Here is a 16,004-nt window from a genome sequence, read left to right on the forward strand (position 1 = left end):
GTAAGATATGGGGCAGAGGGTATTTTGAAGCAAGCATCTGAAGTAGAGATTTATAGAAGTCACAGCATTTTAGTCTTCCTTTTTTGCTAATATTATTAATCTTTAAGTATTTAATAAGGGGATCAAGAAGCCTTTGACTGCTGCTGAAGTCTATTGTCAACTCCTGGGCTCAAGCACAGGCTATGTAGGCTTGTGAAGTGGCTACTTTCTTCTTTTGTGTCTTCGTAACATCTACTAGGTGTTGTGCAGTTCCTTCTCCTCAGGGCAGAAGTTGTTCATATAATTAATTTAGCTAAGAGGGATTATTGCATGTGCCATTCTCTTTGGAGTAACAGGTTAGGGGATGTTTATTCCTTTCCTCTACACACTGTAGGCTTAACTACGTCCTGGCCCTGGTCCCAGCTATTACTCATTTCCCTAGAGAGAAGGGGTATGTTATGCCTGAAAGATGATAGCCTGAATAAAGTTGGATCCCCCTTGCTGGGGAAATGCACTGAATCTTGCAGCTGACTGTCCTTTATTAACCCAGCATTTGTCTTGAGAGTCCTGGTGAGATCATTAGTCTGGAAGGCCACTAAACTTCAGACCTTAAGCAGAATTGCTTTTCAGGACAGGAGGGGAGACTGGATCATATGTTGAAGAGCAGAGCAGTGCAAGCAGAGGCTTGTGTTAACCCTTCGAGTATTGTTTTAAGACTGAAATTTCTGTTTCTGCATCCACTGACTTTTTTTTTTTCCATCCAGCCTGACTGATGGCAGTTCAAGAGGAAAAGATGAGTTTTAGCCTTTACTACATAACCATGTACATACTTCTTGCTCTTTCGCAGCTGCCTCTATGTGTACAGACATACTCACCTGTTCAGACGGTTGGAGAATGACGGTTCTTCCATGTCCATAATATTGCAAGTACAGAGCATCTATACATAATCTGTCTGATACCATCATTCAAGGCTATACCTTTGACTTCTCAGCTGACTGACAATGAGAAAGCTTAAGTGAGAAAGAAAGACAGTACAGACATCTTGTTTTCTCTGCACAAGCTGAGAGCAGTACAGAGGGAATTTTATTGTCTAAGTGTCAAAGGAAGCAGGAAGAAGTATCAACATGAGGGCTATGGGAAGTGCAGTAAGAACTAAATCTAAATACAAGTTCTGTGTTGGCTACATAAGAACACAGAACCACACTGATTAATTACAAAAAGACATACATGATATTGTTCTTAAAGAAACCTTCAATTTCTTAGTTCTGAGCTGTACCGGTGATAAAGATGTAAATGTTTTTGGAGCACCCTATCAGTGCTAGAGTAGTATACTGATGTGCATGGAAGGGGACCACTCTGGTCCCACTAGCACCATCTCAACCCTGACCTGAAGGGAAACTCTGCTCTGCAGAGATTACAGGGGATTCAGTAGCCTTCTGGGCCTAAACTGAGTTGCTCTTGAGCAGAGAGGGCCAGGGCACCACTGAGGGAGAGTGGTTGTGTTACAAGTAAACACCTGCTAAGAAAACAGACAAAAAATATTAAATTCCTTAAGGAGTTCAACTTGGCTATAGAGGAGTTCACCTTGCTCTGGCAGAGCAAACACTAAGTCAGAATAGCACTTGCTTTTCTTAGGTTAAGTTACAAATCCATAAAGCAGGTCTTAACATTGACAGGACGACAGTGCAAGACCATTGGAATATGCGGTATTATTTCAGCCAGACTTGCACACATCTACATGTGCAAGTATGGGGACATGGGGTACCTCCTGCTTATATCTGGTGCCTGATCATCAGGACCACTTGAAATACTTCACTTAAAAGGAGCAAGTGGCTAAAGCAACCACCTGAAGTGATTAGCAAGAGCCACTAGAGCAAGGTCAAGCCCATCTAATTCAGACGCTTGCCCTTTGGCAATAGGAGCATTCTTCTGTTCATTATGGTTTCTTAAACTCCACGATTTTAAGGACAGTATTGTTCCATTCTATACAACACCACACGTGAGTCTACCTTAAAGGGCAGGCACCTGATAAGGCTTTCACCTGAAATACTTAAAAAAAAATCTTCACGTTAAAGCAGATCTGATAACAGCAATACAGCTACCTCATGAACAGAAACTATGTTTCAACCACAGTTCTGGAGTCATTCTGGTAGATCCAAGCATACTATGCACTGACTCATACAGTGGCACACAGGTAAAATAGTCAACTGAAAAAAAAAGCACTCCACTCCCAGCTAAAACACTTGCTAACATACCTTAAATTCCTAAAGACTCATTTAGCTTATCATATTAGAGTTAAAAAAAAGGCTAGTGTGTCACAGACTGATGGACACCCAACCCCACTCTTTAGAATATGAAGTTTATATCAGAGTGACACTGTAGCAGGAAGTTTTTGCTTTCTGCTTAATCCATTCATCCATTAAAAAAAGTGCAGTTGGCCAGTTATCAAGGGACTTGTCTCCATAAAAGTATTAGAAGAAACTCTTATTTCAAGGTTTGCATTACATTTAAAATAGTTTTGCTAGTAGTAGGTCAGCATTTGTTCAAGTCTTTCAAAGCTCACCTAGACTTCACATACAACATAGGCAGTGTCTGTCCATTCCTAGTGTACGGTTGCAGTTCTCTTCCAGAGAGTTCAGGAGACTTGTACTGCAGAACAGACACCACATGAGACCTACTAAACAGTGAAATTTACACCCCAGAGCTACATGAGTGATCATATTAATATGTAACATTAAATAATTAATAGGACTTCTCAAGATCCATCGTTTTTGTTCCACAGGCACTAAGGAATATGAGTTACAGTCTAGTTCCTTATTTTCATTCCTTCTCTGTAGCTCTAAAGACTGCAGAAGTGAAAAAGACTCATCTTCAGCCTTTTTTTCCTTATGGTTAAAGGCAACAGACCAGAAGCCAGAGCAGGTGGATGAGGAAGGAGAGAAGTGGAAGTGCAAAAGTTTATCTTTCACTGTACCTTCAGGTTTCTTATGGCATAAAACTGGATTGCACTAATCCTCTCTGTCACAGGGGGATGCTGTCTTGTTTGTTTGTGAGAAAGCTAAGCTTTGAATTGTGATTCATCTTGTTACAAAGATGGGGGGAGCAAGAGCAAGAAGGGGAGAATCGTTTGGTCATTTTCCAGTTTCTTGCACCATCTGCTAAACTGGAGATACAGAAACAGTAAGGGACAGGAATTCTACCACATAGAGAAGCATAGTAGAAGGCTTGAAATAGTAACCCTAGTAGAGGGCTCACGTCTGTTCCTGTGGCCATCTTGAGAAGTCGTCAACATTAGATACATAAGAAGAATTAAATGTCTCCTAATGTATATAATTGTGCAACTAAACCTTGAAAGAGGATATTCTTGTCTGGCTACAGCTGAGGATTAAGAGACCTTGAACTCCACCTGTTATTCATTCCTTAAACATCCACTTCCGTTGGTTTTCTAAGCTATTGGCCTCAGTTATGTCCTGCAGGAAAGCACTTAATTACCAGGCCAAACAAAGCATTTTGTTGTAAGCCATTCTACCCTGGTGATCTAACACTGCTGAGCATCCCTTTGGCCCTGCTCTCAAGAAAGCATCATTAGCTTGCAGCTGACGCCTCACTTGCCCCATCTGTTTTGAAGTCTTCCTCCCCCCCAATACACTTCCCATCCTTTCCATCTAAAAAGGCTCAAGTCTGTCCAGCTATTGAATGTGCTCTGTATGAAGCTACTAGTTATTCTCAGGAGCTTTACAGTCACTTTGAATTAACCAACCAACCAAAGTCATGGTGAGGATTCATTTTAGTTTTATCTAAGTGGCTTTTATAATTTTTTCTCTGCATTTCATCCACTTTAATAAAACCTGACACTCGGTCTCCCTTGCTGACTGCTGCTTGTATTTATCATACGATTCACAGTGGCATCTGAACTTCCGTCTGCTGCATAGCAAACATTATGCAAAGGCAGTTTGTGGCTTCCAAGTGGCCCATATTATTTACAGGTAACTGTGGCACCTTTACAGCCAACGTCATCGTTAGCATCCAGACACTAAATATGTTAATTTACAGCCACACAGAATTGACCAGAGGACACATTCAAATGGGTGCTTGGCTTGCTACTGCTGTCTAATTTCAAATTGTTGCATGTAGCTGGAGTGCAAGGCAGGGGACAAGTGTTGCACTGCACTGTGGAAACTGGCATCCTCTTCTCAATTAACCTTATCTTGGATCAGCGGCAAGTTCTGCCACCTCACTATGGATTGTCCTCCTGGTCCTACAGCATAGCAGAAAAGTACAGACTACAAAGAGAGCTTGGAAAGACAGATTGCAGTAGCATGGATATAGCGCCTTGAAAATTGCATCACAGGTAGGGATGTACAATTAGGAACCTGTAAGGCCTGAGTTAAATCGCTTGTGGGTGGTGTTTCAAGGATTAACATTGCTTTAACTTGACAGAAGAGCTGATTTGTTTGGGGATAAGAACCCATCCTCTGCCACCAAAATAGCACTGCTTACATGAGGGTATGGCACTGCAATACTGCAACATAAAAACTGCTGGAGTTAAGCTCCATCATGTTTCTAACAAGTTCACATGAAACAAGCCCAGTTCTAACAAAATTAAATATGTAGTATTTCAGAAAGTTTAGCTCCTTGTCAGTGCTGTGATAAAACAAGACTCAGTTTCTCTCAAGGATGCTCCCGCTCCCAAGCTCAATTTTTGCACCCCCTAGATGCAAGTATCCAGATCACCTCAAGGCCATACTCTTCTGACTTCTGGCAACCCCACTGTTTCCAGGCCCTAGGACTTGGAGAGGTCTGACAACACTCCAGATTTCTGCCAAGCATTACACTGCTTAATCAGTAGTACAACACTTCCCTGACAAAAAGTGTAGGAAGAGTCAAGGCTGCAAGCGGGTAGAAAGGCCCAGCCCCACCCTTTGGGGAAGGCTAGCATAAGTGGTGCTGTTAAATACTGCAGCTCTCCAAAGAGCCTGAACACAAGCACAGCTCTGGGACTGGGGTGGGGAACTACTTTCAGGAGGCTCCAGGCTGATCTGTCAGGAAAGCAGCTGCAATCTCCTCAAGCAGGGCTTCCCACCAACAGGTGTCTCTAACTCTAGCACTAACACTACAGTGAGGAAGGAGCAAGACCCTTGTGGAAAGGAAAAATGCTTGTAAAACCTGTTGACATCATTAAATCCTTTAACTATTTACTCTTAAAACTCGTACCTCAGTGACTGAAGTGCCTTCCACAAGCTTTCACAGTAGCAGTCACTAGAAGTTAATAGTGAGAAGGCTGATGAAGAGGTGACTCAAAGTTCAGGCTTCTCACTAGCTTCTGCCTGCATCTGCCTCCACTGCTGGGACGATTGAGGTCTCTGTGCCTGTTTTCATATGGCAATGACATAGGCATATCCTGACCCACTCAACCACCAAAGGACTTAACTGCAACAGGTCACCAGCATCGCAGTGGGTAAAGAGGATCATCATCCCCCTGTCTACTCCTCAGAGACAATGAAATGCTTTGAAATAGGCAGGACTAAACATTCAAGATGTGGTTTCTCCAGATGAGAGGCCCTTGTATGATCAATAAGGCTGAGCAAATTCAGCCCCATCTCTCACAAGAGCAATGCTAAACAAAGTGTTCATAATGATAAAACAGGTGTTTTTCACAAGATGCGGGAGCCATCCTATTCCAGCATCACTTCTCCCTCAGCCCTGCAGGACGGCCCTGCATGGATTGAAGGCTTCTGTGCAGACAAGGAAGAAGTACTGTTGACAAGATGCTTCACCTACTTGCTGTCAACACAAAAAAATTGATAGCAAGTCTGCTGACCCCACTCACTTCATATTCTTCCTGCAGCAAACTCCCATAAATGTACAGATCTTTTTTTATTTTTTTTTTTTAAAAATACTTGTTTCAGTGAATTAAGATGGACACCTCTCCTAGAAACAGGCAGGTGAATCCTCTGGGACCCATGGGATCCAGCTCTGGCACTGGCCCACTTGGAAGTACCTGGGAAGATCAGCACTCTGTTCCATTCCCGCTCCCCTGTCCGCTTTGCCAGAATCCCTGCAGGTGGATCCAGGTCCCAGTTGTGGCCAGCAAGAAGTTTGTGGAGCCAGGCACACAAGGCACAGCTCTCTTCACACCCGGATCTGGTACCCATTGAGGTCTGGCATGGCTTTGGAATCAGCAGGCTTCTTCTCACCAGATGGCCTGTGCGCAAAGAGGGAAAGAACCTATTCAGAAACTGTCTTTTTCAGTCAGGAGGTGCTGCACATAGAGATGGCAGCACAGGAAAAGGTACAGGAAAGCTTCAGACTTATCCTACACTATCGAGGGCAGGATTATTCTGCAACCCCCAGTAGCTCTCCCAACAATCTCCACAGAAGAGAACGCAGGTTAGGAAGCATAGGAAGTCCACTCTGGTACCTCAGATCAGTTTCAGGAAAACAGTCCCACTGACAGCAGTGTAATTTTTGGAATCTCTTTGGGGCACAAGTCTGTGAGACACCAGAGCTCAGACCCCTGTGTAAAGTTAAATATCAGCTACCAAGATCACTGTCTATTTGAGCTGCCTTCCTCCTCCTTGCCAAAACAAAAAAACTCTCCAGCTGTCCCCCCACTCCCCAAGCAATGATAAACTCACTAGGGAAGAATGCTACGGTCAGAGAAGCATCCCCTGTTATAAAGAATCCCAGTAAGACATCAGAAGGATCCAAAACCAGACACCAAGGTGGAGTCTGTGAGTAAAAGAGAGGTGCTCTAGATAGGTCTCCTGCCCAGCAGCCCCACTCACCGTCGGTCCCCACGGCTGTTGCGCCGATGGGGGCTGGCCTGACCTCTTTGTGGGGAGGAGACGTCTTTCTTTCTGTCCTTGGTGGGAGATGGTGGCCCAGTTCCTTTGCCAATCTGCCAGAAAAATTAAAGTAAGAGCAACATGAGCAGACAACCAATACGAGTGGTAATCAGAAAACACAAAGCCTAACAATGATTAGTTGTATGGGAATAAAAGACAAAAAGGCAAGGCAAGTGCATCAAAAATGCAAAAGCCAGAAAAAAACAAGCTACAGTGACAGCTGTGGCTCCAAGGACTGTATACAGTCCAAGCTAATTGCAAGTGCAGTACTGCACAAGCGCCCATTAGGGGATCAGCCTGCATACAAAGGAAAACAGCCCCCAGCCTCCAATTCACCTTCTACTCCACCACCATCTAAGACAGCCTCCTGCCACTTCATTTCCCCAGCACACCATCAGCCAGGCAAGACAGGAGATGCAGCAGGAAACTGCTCCATCCTTGCTGCTTACCTTCAGCCTCATATCACGGGCATGTCTCTCAAGCTCTTTGCGGAAGTCTTCCCGGGTTAGCTTGTCTAGATCCAGGATAGAGTGCTTCCATTCAATTTGCTCCACGCTGTGTGGGTCATGGGACACACAGTGGCCCAGCTTCACCTTTTTGAGAGTGTGCCAGCAGCGGCGATATGCCTCCTCGAAGTCAAAGATGAGTTCGCTCAGTGTGCGGAAGACGGGTGCTTTGTACATGAGCTCCTCGCGTCGGCTGATGCCCAGTGCCCCATAGCGGCCTCCAAAGTTCACCCCCAGCACAATGTGTCGGAAGTAGTTCCCTGAGAAGTGGGTTTTGAAGCTGATGGGGAAACGGTCCAGCGTGGTCATGTTGTTGGTGAGGTAACTGACAGCAGCCACTATTCAGGAAACAACCAGTGATACTGTTTTCTTGACGGGATACTTCTTTCCTGCTCCAAACCCTCCCAGCCTGGTCAGCCGACTGACCACTGATTCAGGCATCACATAGGCAGGATTTGTTCTCCAAGAGTCCAGCTCATGGCAAGCTGCCCTACTTTCATCTGGGTCATGGGGAAACTAGACTTGCCCTCTTCAACAAGGCAATCAACAAGGGGGAGTTAATTTTGAGGCAGTTTTGTGATGCAGAAGTTGCAGTGCTAACACCTTAAGTGTATTGTATTCCATAGCTTCCAAACTGTAATGCTGTAGCATTATTCTTCAATTTGTTTTAGTCTGTTTTACTAGCTACTACTTCACACACAAATCGAGGAACCTTCAGGACAAAATACTCATCAGACTACCCTTCTGAACCATTCACTTGCCATCTCTGCCCCTCCAGGTGGCTTTGCCAATGTGCACCAAGAATCTACAGCCAAAGTGACATAGACTAAGCCTGGAAGATAGCTAGGAAAGATGTGTACTTAAAGATGACACATGTCTAGAATTAATGAAGGTATTGCCTAAGCTGGCAGGCAGTGTTAGATGTAACAGTAAAGTGACATACACCATAATTAGCAGTTGGGTAGGATTCCTAACTTATTTTAATGTAGAACACATGCAGGCAACATTGCAGTAAGGGAACAATGTTATCCACAAAGGACTTCCTGACCTAACTCTGGCTAATATTTTTGCCCCTCTTTAGATGTTCTTTAGATCCTTCCTTTATCTTTTACTCACTTGTAGGGTTGTCCAGAGCAGCACCACCCTTCTTGGGGAAGGAGGAGCAACTCTGAAGAACTAGTTCTGATATTTCAGAGAACTGCTTGGATTTGGATTTGGGGGTGGGGGGGGGAGAACTGGGGAGGGAAAACAGAGGGATGTGGGGCTTGGTGACAGTATTATCAGCAGCCTCAAAGCATCATAAGAGAGCAGAGGAGGAAACACAAGGATGGGCAGACATGCACAATTCCAGGAGGAAAGGATACATTCCCAGGATCACAGCTTCCAGGCATTTTATTGGCAGGGCCTCTTTGGTCATTTCTTTGGCCAGGTCCATCAGCCTGCAGAGTGGGACAAGGGAAAGATGGGGACAGTCAGAGGGCTTGTGCTATGCAAGTACAGCCAGTTCAGCCCTTTTGCACTATATATGTAAGGTAGGTTTCTAGGAGAGAAGGTGGCCCACTGAGGACAGGGAACAGAAGAAAATATCTTCTTTAGAAGATATTAAATCCAAACCAGGTCTCTACCACATGCTGTCGCTGCTTACAAGGAACTCCTTTCAGTGAGTTGCAGCAAAGCTGCCTACTATGCCAACCTCTGTTCTCGGGGAGACCACAGCACTTGGCTCAGTGAGTTCTGGATTGACACCAATGTGACCACAGGCAGAAGACTCAAAGGACCAAGAGCCAGTAGTGTTTGTCTCACAAGGTTCAAGGACAGTGAAGCCTTCTTCTCTGGCATCAACCCTACTCTCTGATCAACAAATACTGTGGGAGAGACATTGCATTGATGACAACACAAGACATTTGGGGTCACATAAATCTATGGACTAGACCAATAGTAAGAAGCCAGTCTGGGGAGACTCTCAATATGCTGGCCAAGAGAGTCAATGAACATAAAGTGCTTATGTCCAGGAACTTATGGGGCACAGCTCTTCCCAAAATCTGCAGTCAGGAGAACTCCCCCTTCTCCTTCAAAGTGTGAGACACCAAAAGCTTAGTGAGCCTAGGTTCTGCAAAGGCACTTGCAGGAGCTATGAGGTTAGACCTGTAAAGATCCTTGGCTTTTACGAAGCTTGCTTAGGGCAGGACCTAATTTCAGAATCAGAATTTTATCAGTAGTTCATATAGTTACATTCCAATTAGAAGCAGGCAGAATCTGCACATCTTTGAAATACATTTACATTATTCTACTGGATTTACTGATTCATGACAACAAAACCTACCTTTGTCCTTGAAAGGGGCCAGACACAGCTCTGCCCAGCCATGCCCCAGGCCACAGACAATGAAGTCACCTAAAGTAGGTACTGAAAGCCCTGAGTGCCGCCTAGACCTTGGCCAGGGGATAGAAGAAAAAGCAGTAGGTATAGCAAGGCCCCAACATCTTAAAGCAAGGATTAAAGGGGCTGCAGGGGCTTCCAGCACTTACCCAGTCAGAGGTCTGCTCTTCTTAATCTCAAAGAATTGTGTCCCAGTGTGATTGTACCTGGAGGCAAGAAGTTAAGGGCTTGGAAAGTAGAGTTTGAAGAAAACCTGTCTGAAGAACTTTCATGTTACTATTCTCACAGCAAAGTCATGATGCCACAAATATAACAGCAACACAAGAAAGTCCCCACCTCCCTCTCTTGCATTTCTCCCATTTATAGTCCCTCCTTACTTCCACTGTATTTCCTTCTTGTTGATTCTTCTAACACACCCCACCCCCACCCCACCCCCCCAAGTTTCCACTCCGTTTCCCAAAGGTCCATGCTGACAGCACATGCTCTGCTCAGCTTTCCAGTTATCAGGGCAGAACAAAGTTTGATAGATCTTTGCCTGCTCTGGTCTGCACAGAATGCATGGAGCATTGAAACATTCATGGTACCTTATTCTGAGACTGACTGAGACCCAATCCAGAGCACAACCACCTTAGACGGGTGAGAGGTGCCAAAAGGTCTGCCTTCTTACCTTGTTTTAGGGTTGAAGCCAGAGCTAGCTCTATAGATTAGGCTGTGCTTGCACAGCACATACCTGCTGTCCAGCACAACAGGGATGGAGAAATCTCATGCCCAGGACACAGTCACACAGGCAGCTCTGCATATAAAGGGGCAGGATACCACAGATGCACAAAAGCAGAGTGGCTGACTGTCCTTTAGACAGCTACAGAGAAGTGTTCGAGTAGGATGACCTGAGAAGCAGTTTTCTCACCACCACAGCTCACCCATGCCTTGACAGCAAGGTAACACAGGTTGTAGTCCATCTGAGACCTGGTGTCAGGGTCTCAGATATGTGTGTGTTTAGCAGAATGGCACTGTAAAGCCACTGACACCGAAGGGTGGGTAGTGGGGAAAGGCCCTTGACAACATGCCCTTGGAGTGAACAGGATCAGAAGGTAACTTGGGCAGAAAAGAAAAGAAACAGAGCAGCACAACAAACCGTCATCCCAAGTCCAGCTTCCTGTTTTCAGGGAGCAAATTTCAGTTCCCTTCCAGCTACACCAGAATGAGCTTTTCTGTTCTTCACAGAGAAAGAAAGTCCCCTTGCTCCCCTTCCTGGGTTATCGCACCAGTGACTAAGGTAACAGTAAAGGATACTGAAGCTCCCTGATGTAGCGCTGTACAGCCTCCAGGCGCTCAGGGATGGGGGTGGACGGCTGGAATGCAGGCACACTTGGTATGGGAATCTGAAATGGGGAGCAGAACATAAATCACTGCTTTCAATCCTCTCCAACTTCTTGCTGAACTCAGTGGCACATAGATACAGGGAACGTGTTCCTCTGAAACCTGCCCCTTTTTGCTGCCCAGAGTGACCACACCAGGAACATTCCTCTGTTCCCACACTGGTAACTGGGAAGGGGTTCAGAATGAAGCACCACCACAGAGCTGCAAAAGAAACTATGTGAAATGCTCCTGCGTTTAGTCAATGTTACATTGGAAGAATTAGATAAAATTAACTGTCGAGGCAAGGTGCAAGATGGGAAAGCTATCAGCTGGGAGAGCTTGGCCTCATTTGAGTGTGCAAACTGGAAGGCACAAAACAAAAATAAGAGAGGGGGAGAGAGAGAGGTGCAGAAATGGAGAATGAGTTTCCCCAAAGCCACCAGAGCACGGAACAGTTCTGTAAGCAAGGGTATAAAGGTCCCTCACTGCCTCCTAGCATCTCAGGTGAGTTGGCACTGACTAGGACACAGGCTTGACAGCATCATGACTCCCCCCTGCAGTGTCCATTGTTTTGAATTACGTGGCCAGAGAATGACTGCTGGAAGTTCACTGTTCGGACTCCTGTCCCATTCTGAGGTCCAATCAGATTTTTCTCACCATTTGCTCCACAGGGGGTAACTGCAGCCTTGTCAGAAGCTGAGAAAATGTGTTTAAGGAAAGAGAAGGGTCCTGTCCACAGGACAAATATAATGGAGAAGACACAAATTTGGTGAGACTGACAGGCTTAGAGAAACAGCCCAGCATTTTCCCTCTGTAGGATAGCTCATGCCTTGCACACACTCCTCTGATACCAGACTAGCTTTTCACAACAGTTTGGTTTTTAGCATTTCAGTTCCTCCTCAGACTTCCCCCAGAGCTGGGCTATCCCCAGCTGAGAAAGAGTGAGTCAGAACCAGATCTTCTGTCGGGCCTTCTACTCTGCTGTGCACAACTGCTTCTGCTGGCCATGGTTTTGTAGCCAGCAGTGCTGCTTAGCCACTCATCACCCCCCACATGTATTTCTGTGGCCACTCATTTCCATACCTCCTTCTTCTGCCCTGAGTTGGCACAAGTGACTGGCGAACCAGGTCAGGCACTTGAACCAGCTGAAAGGTGAGCCTGCAAGCATGGGTAGTTTTCAGTCAGATCAGTTCCCTGTCCTGTTTTGCCACATGGTCGCACCCTGCCTGTGCCCGCCGAGTGCAGGGGCCAGAGACTGCTTAACCGTGAGAGATGGGCTGTTGCTGCCTCTGGAAACCATAATCTGTAAGTGGTTTTCAGCCTAGCTCCAAACACCAGCAGCAAGTAAACACTGAGCTAAACTCAGTCGCTATCCATTTTCTCTCCCATGTTTTGATCTTTCTTTATTTTTTGAAAACTAAGTAGCACCATTTGGCCACTGGTACCCATTTTCCTAGCACCTCCTGGAGGTGCCAATTGCCATCTCCAGTGCCCCATTTCCGTACCCTGCTTGGAGCAAGCAGAGGCACCGGCTGGCTCACTTGCAGGAGACGGCACAGGAACGGCAGAAGCAGATGTGAAACTGGGTTTGCTCAGCTGCAGCAGGAGCAGGGAAGGCTCCAGAGAGCAGCACAGGGATGGAGCCGTCTCTGGAACCGCATGAGCTGAGTCAGTTTGGATGCTGTGAGCTGACACACTGAGTCATAGGAAATCATTTCCAGGCAGAAACAATGAAAGAGGTAACAACCAGGACAGGCTGACTATTTTACTTTGTTTCATTTCTTCAGCAATGGAGACTTTCATGCTTTTTTGTGTGGAGACAGATGGTTTAAGTGCTTTTTGTCAGCACAGACTAATGATTCCAGGTAGTTACTCCTCCCTTTACTAGTAGAGACCCCCTGATCCCCTTTTCCTCAAAGGACAGTGTGACACTGAGACAGCATAATGGAAAAAATTAAACTGATGAAAGTACAGCCTGCTTGCTCTCTCTCAGATCTGGGCCTGCAGCCCAGACTGGGCTACAGTTTCTTTCGCATCAGGTCTATAGCATTTTAATGGGGCAACAGAAGCAGGAGGAGAGCAATAAGGTCTCCATCCCTCAATCCCACACTGACAGGATGGGAGACCCTAATGCTTTGTTCTTACCCAACATCACCCACTGCACATCTCAGAAGAGCTATAAATATTAGGCAGTTTTCACAATCCTCCAGAAAGCAGAGAAGAATTTATTTGTAACAGGAAAGATAGGAAACCAGATCTATTTTGCTTTCCCTTTTGTTATTCTGAAAGCTGGAGAGAGAGCTAGGAAGACAGCCCAGATTTTTCAGAGCACATAACCCTGCCAGGCTTCGCAGACTGGCTGAACACATCCTTGGTCCCTCACCACTTGTCTGGAGGGGTTGTATCACCCCACTCCAAGATTCATGTACCCCGGCAGGCTGGCTGTATTCATGGGATTGGGACACTGCTTTTATGAAGGGGATCCTGAGAACAACAGAGATTTTCGTGTACTAAGTGGGCCATGCTGCACATCAGGCGAGGCACAGACAAAGCTCCACCCTTATCCATATCACCGAGGTGCTTTTTTGGTCAGCCTACTTTAGCAACAGTTTCTTTTATGGTGCTTATATGTATCCAAGCACCTCCCTAATCTTCCTTTTGCAAACAACAGGGAACAATACCAATCCCAGCTATCAGCCTGACTAAGGAAACTGGATTTTTTCCCTCTCTGTCTCTGAGCCCATTAGATGCAACTCTTCCTGTCTTTGCCCTCATAACCACCTGTTAAAATCCATCATTTCTTAACAAGGCAAGCACGCATCACTTTGTATTTCCAGTGTGCACCCATTTGATGGTCCCAGCAGCTCCAAGCAAAGCAATACCCCGCTCTGTTGCTAGAAGGAGACAACCTACTGAGGTGGCACTCTCAAGCCTATCACACATGGCCAATCTATTACATCCTGCCACTGTGGCATGGCTTACTCGATGCCCACTCACCCCAAATCTACCGGAAGGAAATGGAGACCAGAGGAGATCTCTGAGCTCTCATACCCCACTGAAAGACAGCCCCTGCAGCTGAACTGTGAACATATTTACAAAGTCTGATCACAGCCTCCTGCAGTTGTCATTTCATGGTATTGAATTTATGGACAACTCTTTTGAGAGTTATTTCCCCCAACACTGGCTACCGTTCAAGGCCAAAACTTTCAGAGTAGGCAAACCACTGTCCAATTCCCAACACCTAAAAAGGCCTGTTCACCCTCCAGCAGATGGCAAGTACCTGGCTTTTCAAAGGAGCTAGCCCTACAGAGTACACTCATTGCCCTAATTCTCATCTGTTGCATCAGTCATTCAAAGAAACTTGATGGCATGGAGATGGGTGGCGATATATGCAGCCTTCAAAGATAAAACCACATCCCTAGGATGGAAAAGGAGCTGGGAAAAGAGCCCATCCATCCTTGCTGCTTCTTGCATCCCAGCATCCTCTCAGCTGTATGCCTGGTGATCTTGGGAATGGAATCTCAGATTGTGGAGCACTGAATAGACTTTATAGATCTGGTTCCCAGGGGTGCTAGCAGATGCAAAAAAAAAAAAATGGATAGCCCAATTTCACCTGTTACTGCAAGAGCTCATGCCACTTGTGTCCCCTGACTGTAAGTAACCCTTTGGCACCAAGACTGTAGAGTGAGAACAGCAGAAGTACTTCACATGAAGACCAAAACCAGAGACTGAACACTGCATTTCCCTCCCCTCATGCAGTGGACTCTTGTTTGTGAACTTCTTTCTTCCATTTTCCTCACCTCTCCTGGCCAAATCGGCCCTTTCGGTCAGGAAATTAAGTAGTGTGATCTGAAACATGTTTTCAGCCTTCACCAAGGCTCAGGACAAAGTCAGAGGAAAGAAAGGAAATCTGAAAAGGAAGGAAAAGTCTCAGGGGGTTAGAATAGGGACTGTAATCAGGATTCAAGATTTGTTCTGGTTGCTGCCACAGATGCCTATAACTTCGCTGCACAAAGGATGTTACATCACATGCTTCTCCAGAGATCCTTGTGGAAAGCAGTACAGATTGCCTGTGCACTAAGTAATAGCATGTTCTTGTATACTTCAAATTACCTTCCCAAAGAGGTAAGTCCTTGCTAAAAAAGCATGAGCAGAAAAAACTTCATCTTTTTGTACTTGAATTCCCTCTGTTAGTGCGATGGCAATACTCTCATAACCAATGGAGTGACACACCAAATGTTTGCAATGTCTTTTGTTCACAGAATGCCAATGAAGGGGGGAGATTTTTCTCCGGCTGAGGTGCAACAATCACAAGAATTCACATGCAAATGTTTCAGGATGGCACAAGGGCACAAGGTTAAGTGAAATGATCACCGGTTCCTCTTTTTGTAGAGTTCTCTGCAGCAAGGCCAAGAACCAGCTTGGAAATCACAACATCTGACCCCACACCAGCAACAAGCTCTGCAATTGTTCGCCAACTCCTCCTAAAACTCTTTGGCATCAAGAGTCTCTTTTCTGACAGACATGGTTCTGTACAAGAGTACCTTTTGGTGTGGGAGACTGTACCCAAATCTCATTTCTTCTGCTTCAAAGGCTCACCCCTGCCTGTCTTACCCTCCCACCTCAAGTATTTGGACTAAATTATTCTAAATTTAACTCTCCTCATCTTTTCATCATTTATCCAGTCTTCCTCTTTAGGGCAATCCATCTCCCTCCCCAGGGGGCTCGCACATTAGCCATCCGAAGTCTGTTTTCCAGCGAGGCCTCAGAAGAAGAGGGGGCCCATTTCCCGAGGGATCGCTCCCGAGCTGGGGAGCCCGGGCCTCCAAGGGGGGGCAGGCGAGCGACCCCTTCTCCGCGGGATGCCGCCGCTTCCCCTCTTCCCTGCGTGCGCCCCGCGGGGGACGGCCCGGGCCGGACTCTCCCGTCGGGACC

General features: G+C 46.0%; 1 protein-coding gene across 1 annotated transcript; it reads right to left on the reverse strand.

Annotated features, from left to right (window-relative positions):
- Positions 1-1,019: 1,019 nt before the first annotated feature.
- VASH1 (vasohibin 1) lies at positions 1,020-11,265 on the reverse strand. The gene is made up of 6 exons (XM_035901994.1): positions 11,004-11,265; positions 9,860-9,916; positions 8,698-8,772; positions 7,277-7,658; positions 6,768-6,880; positions 1,020-6,184 (listed from the first exon to the last, which is right to left on the reverse strand). Exons 1-6 carry the CDS (start codon positions 11,111-11,113, stop codon positions 6,112-6,114), a joined length of 810 nt encoding a protein of 269 aa, XP_035757887.1. The 5' UTR covers positions 11,114-11,265; the 3' UTR covers positions 1,020-6,111.
- Between the last annotated feature and the right edge of the window lie 4,739 nt (positions 11,266-16,004).

Source organism: Egretta garzetta, unplaced genomic scaffold, assembly GCF_000687185.1.
Source record: "Egretta garzetta isolate BGI_Z169 unplaced genomic scaffold, ASM68718v1 scaffold79, whole genome shotgun sequence".
Classification (NCBI taxonomy): domain Eukaryota; kingdom Metazoa; phylum Chordata; class Aves; order Pelecaniformes; family Ardeidae; genus Egretta; species Egretta garzetta.

Bases quoted from the DNA above. Each gene is read 5' to 3' on its own strand.
- VASH1 (XM_035901994.1), bottom strand. From the start codon at position 11,113: ATGTTCTGCTCCCCATTTCAGATTCCCATACCAAGTGTGCCTGCATTC. The intron at 8,773-9,859 runs GTAAGTGCTGGA...CCCACTCTGCAG, and splicing joins AAGAGCAGACCTCTGACTGG to GCTGATGGACCTGGCCAAAG. The intron at 7,659-8,697 runs GTATCCTTTCCT...GGCTGCTGTCAG, and splicing joins GAAGCTGTGATCCTGGGAAT to TTACCTCACCAACAACATGA.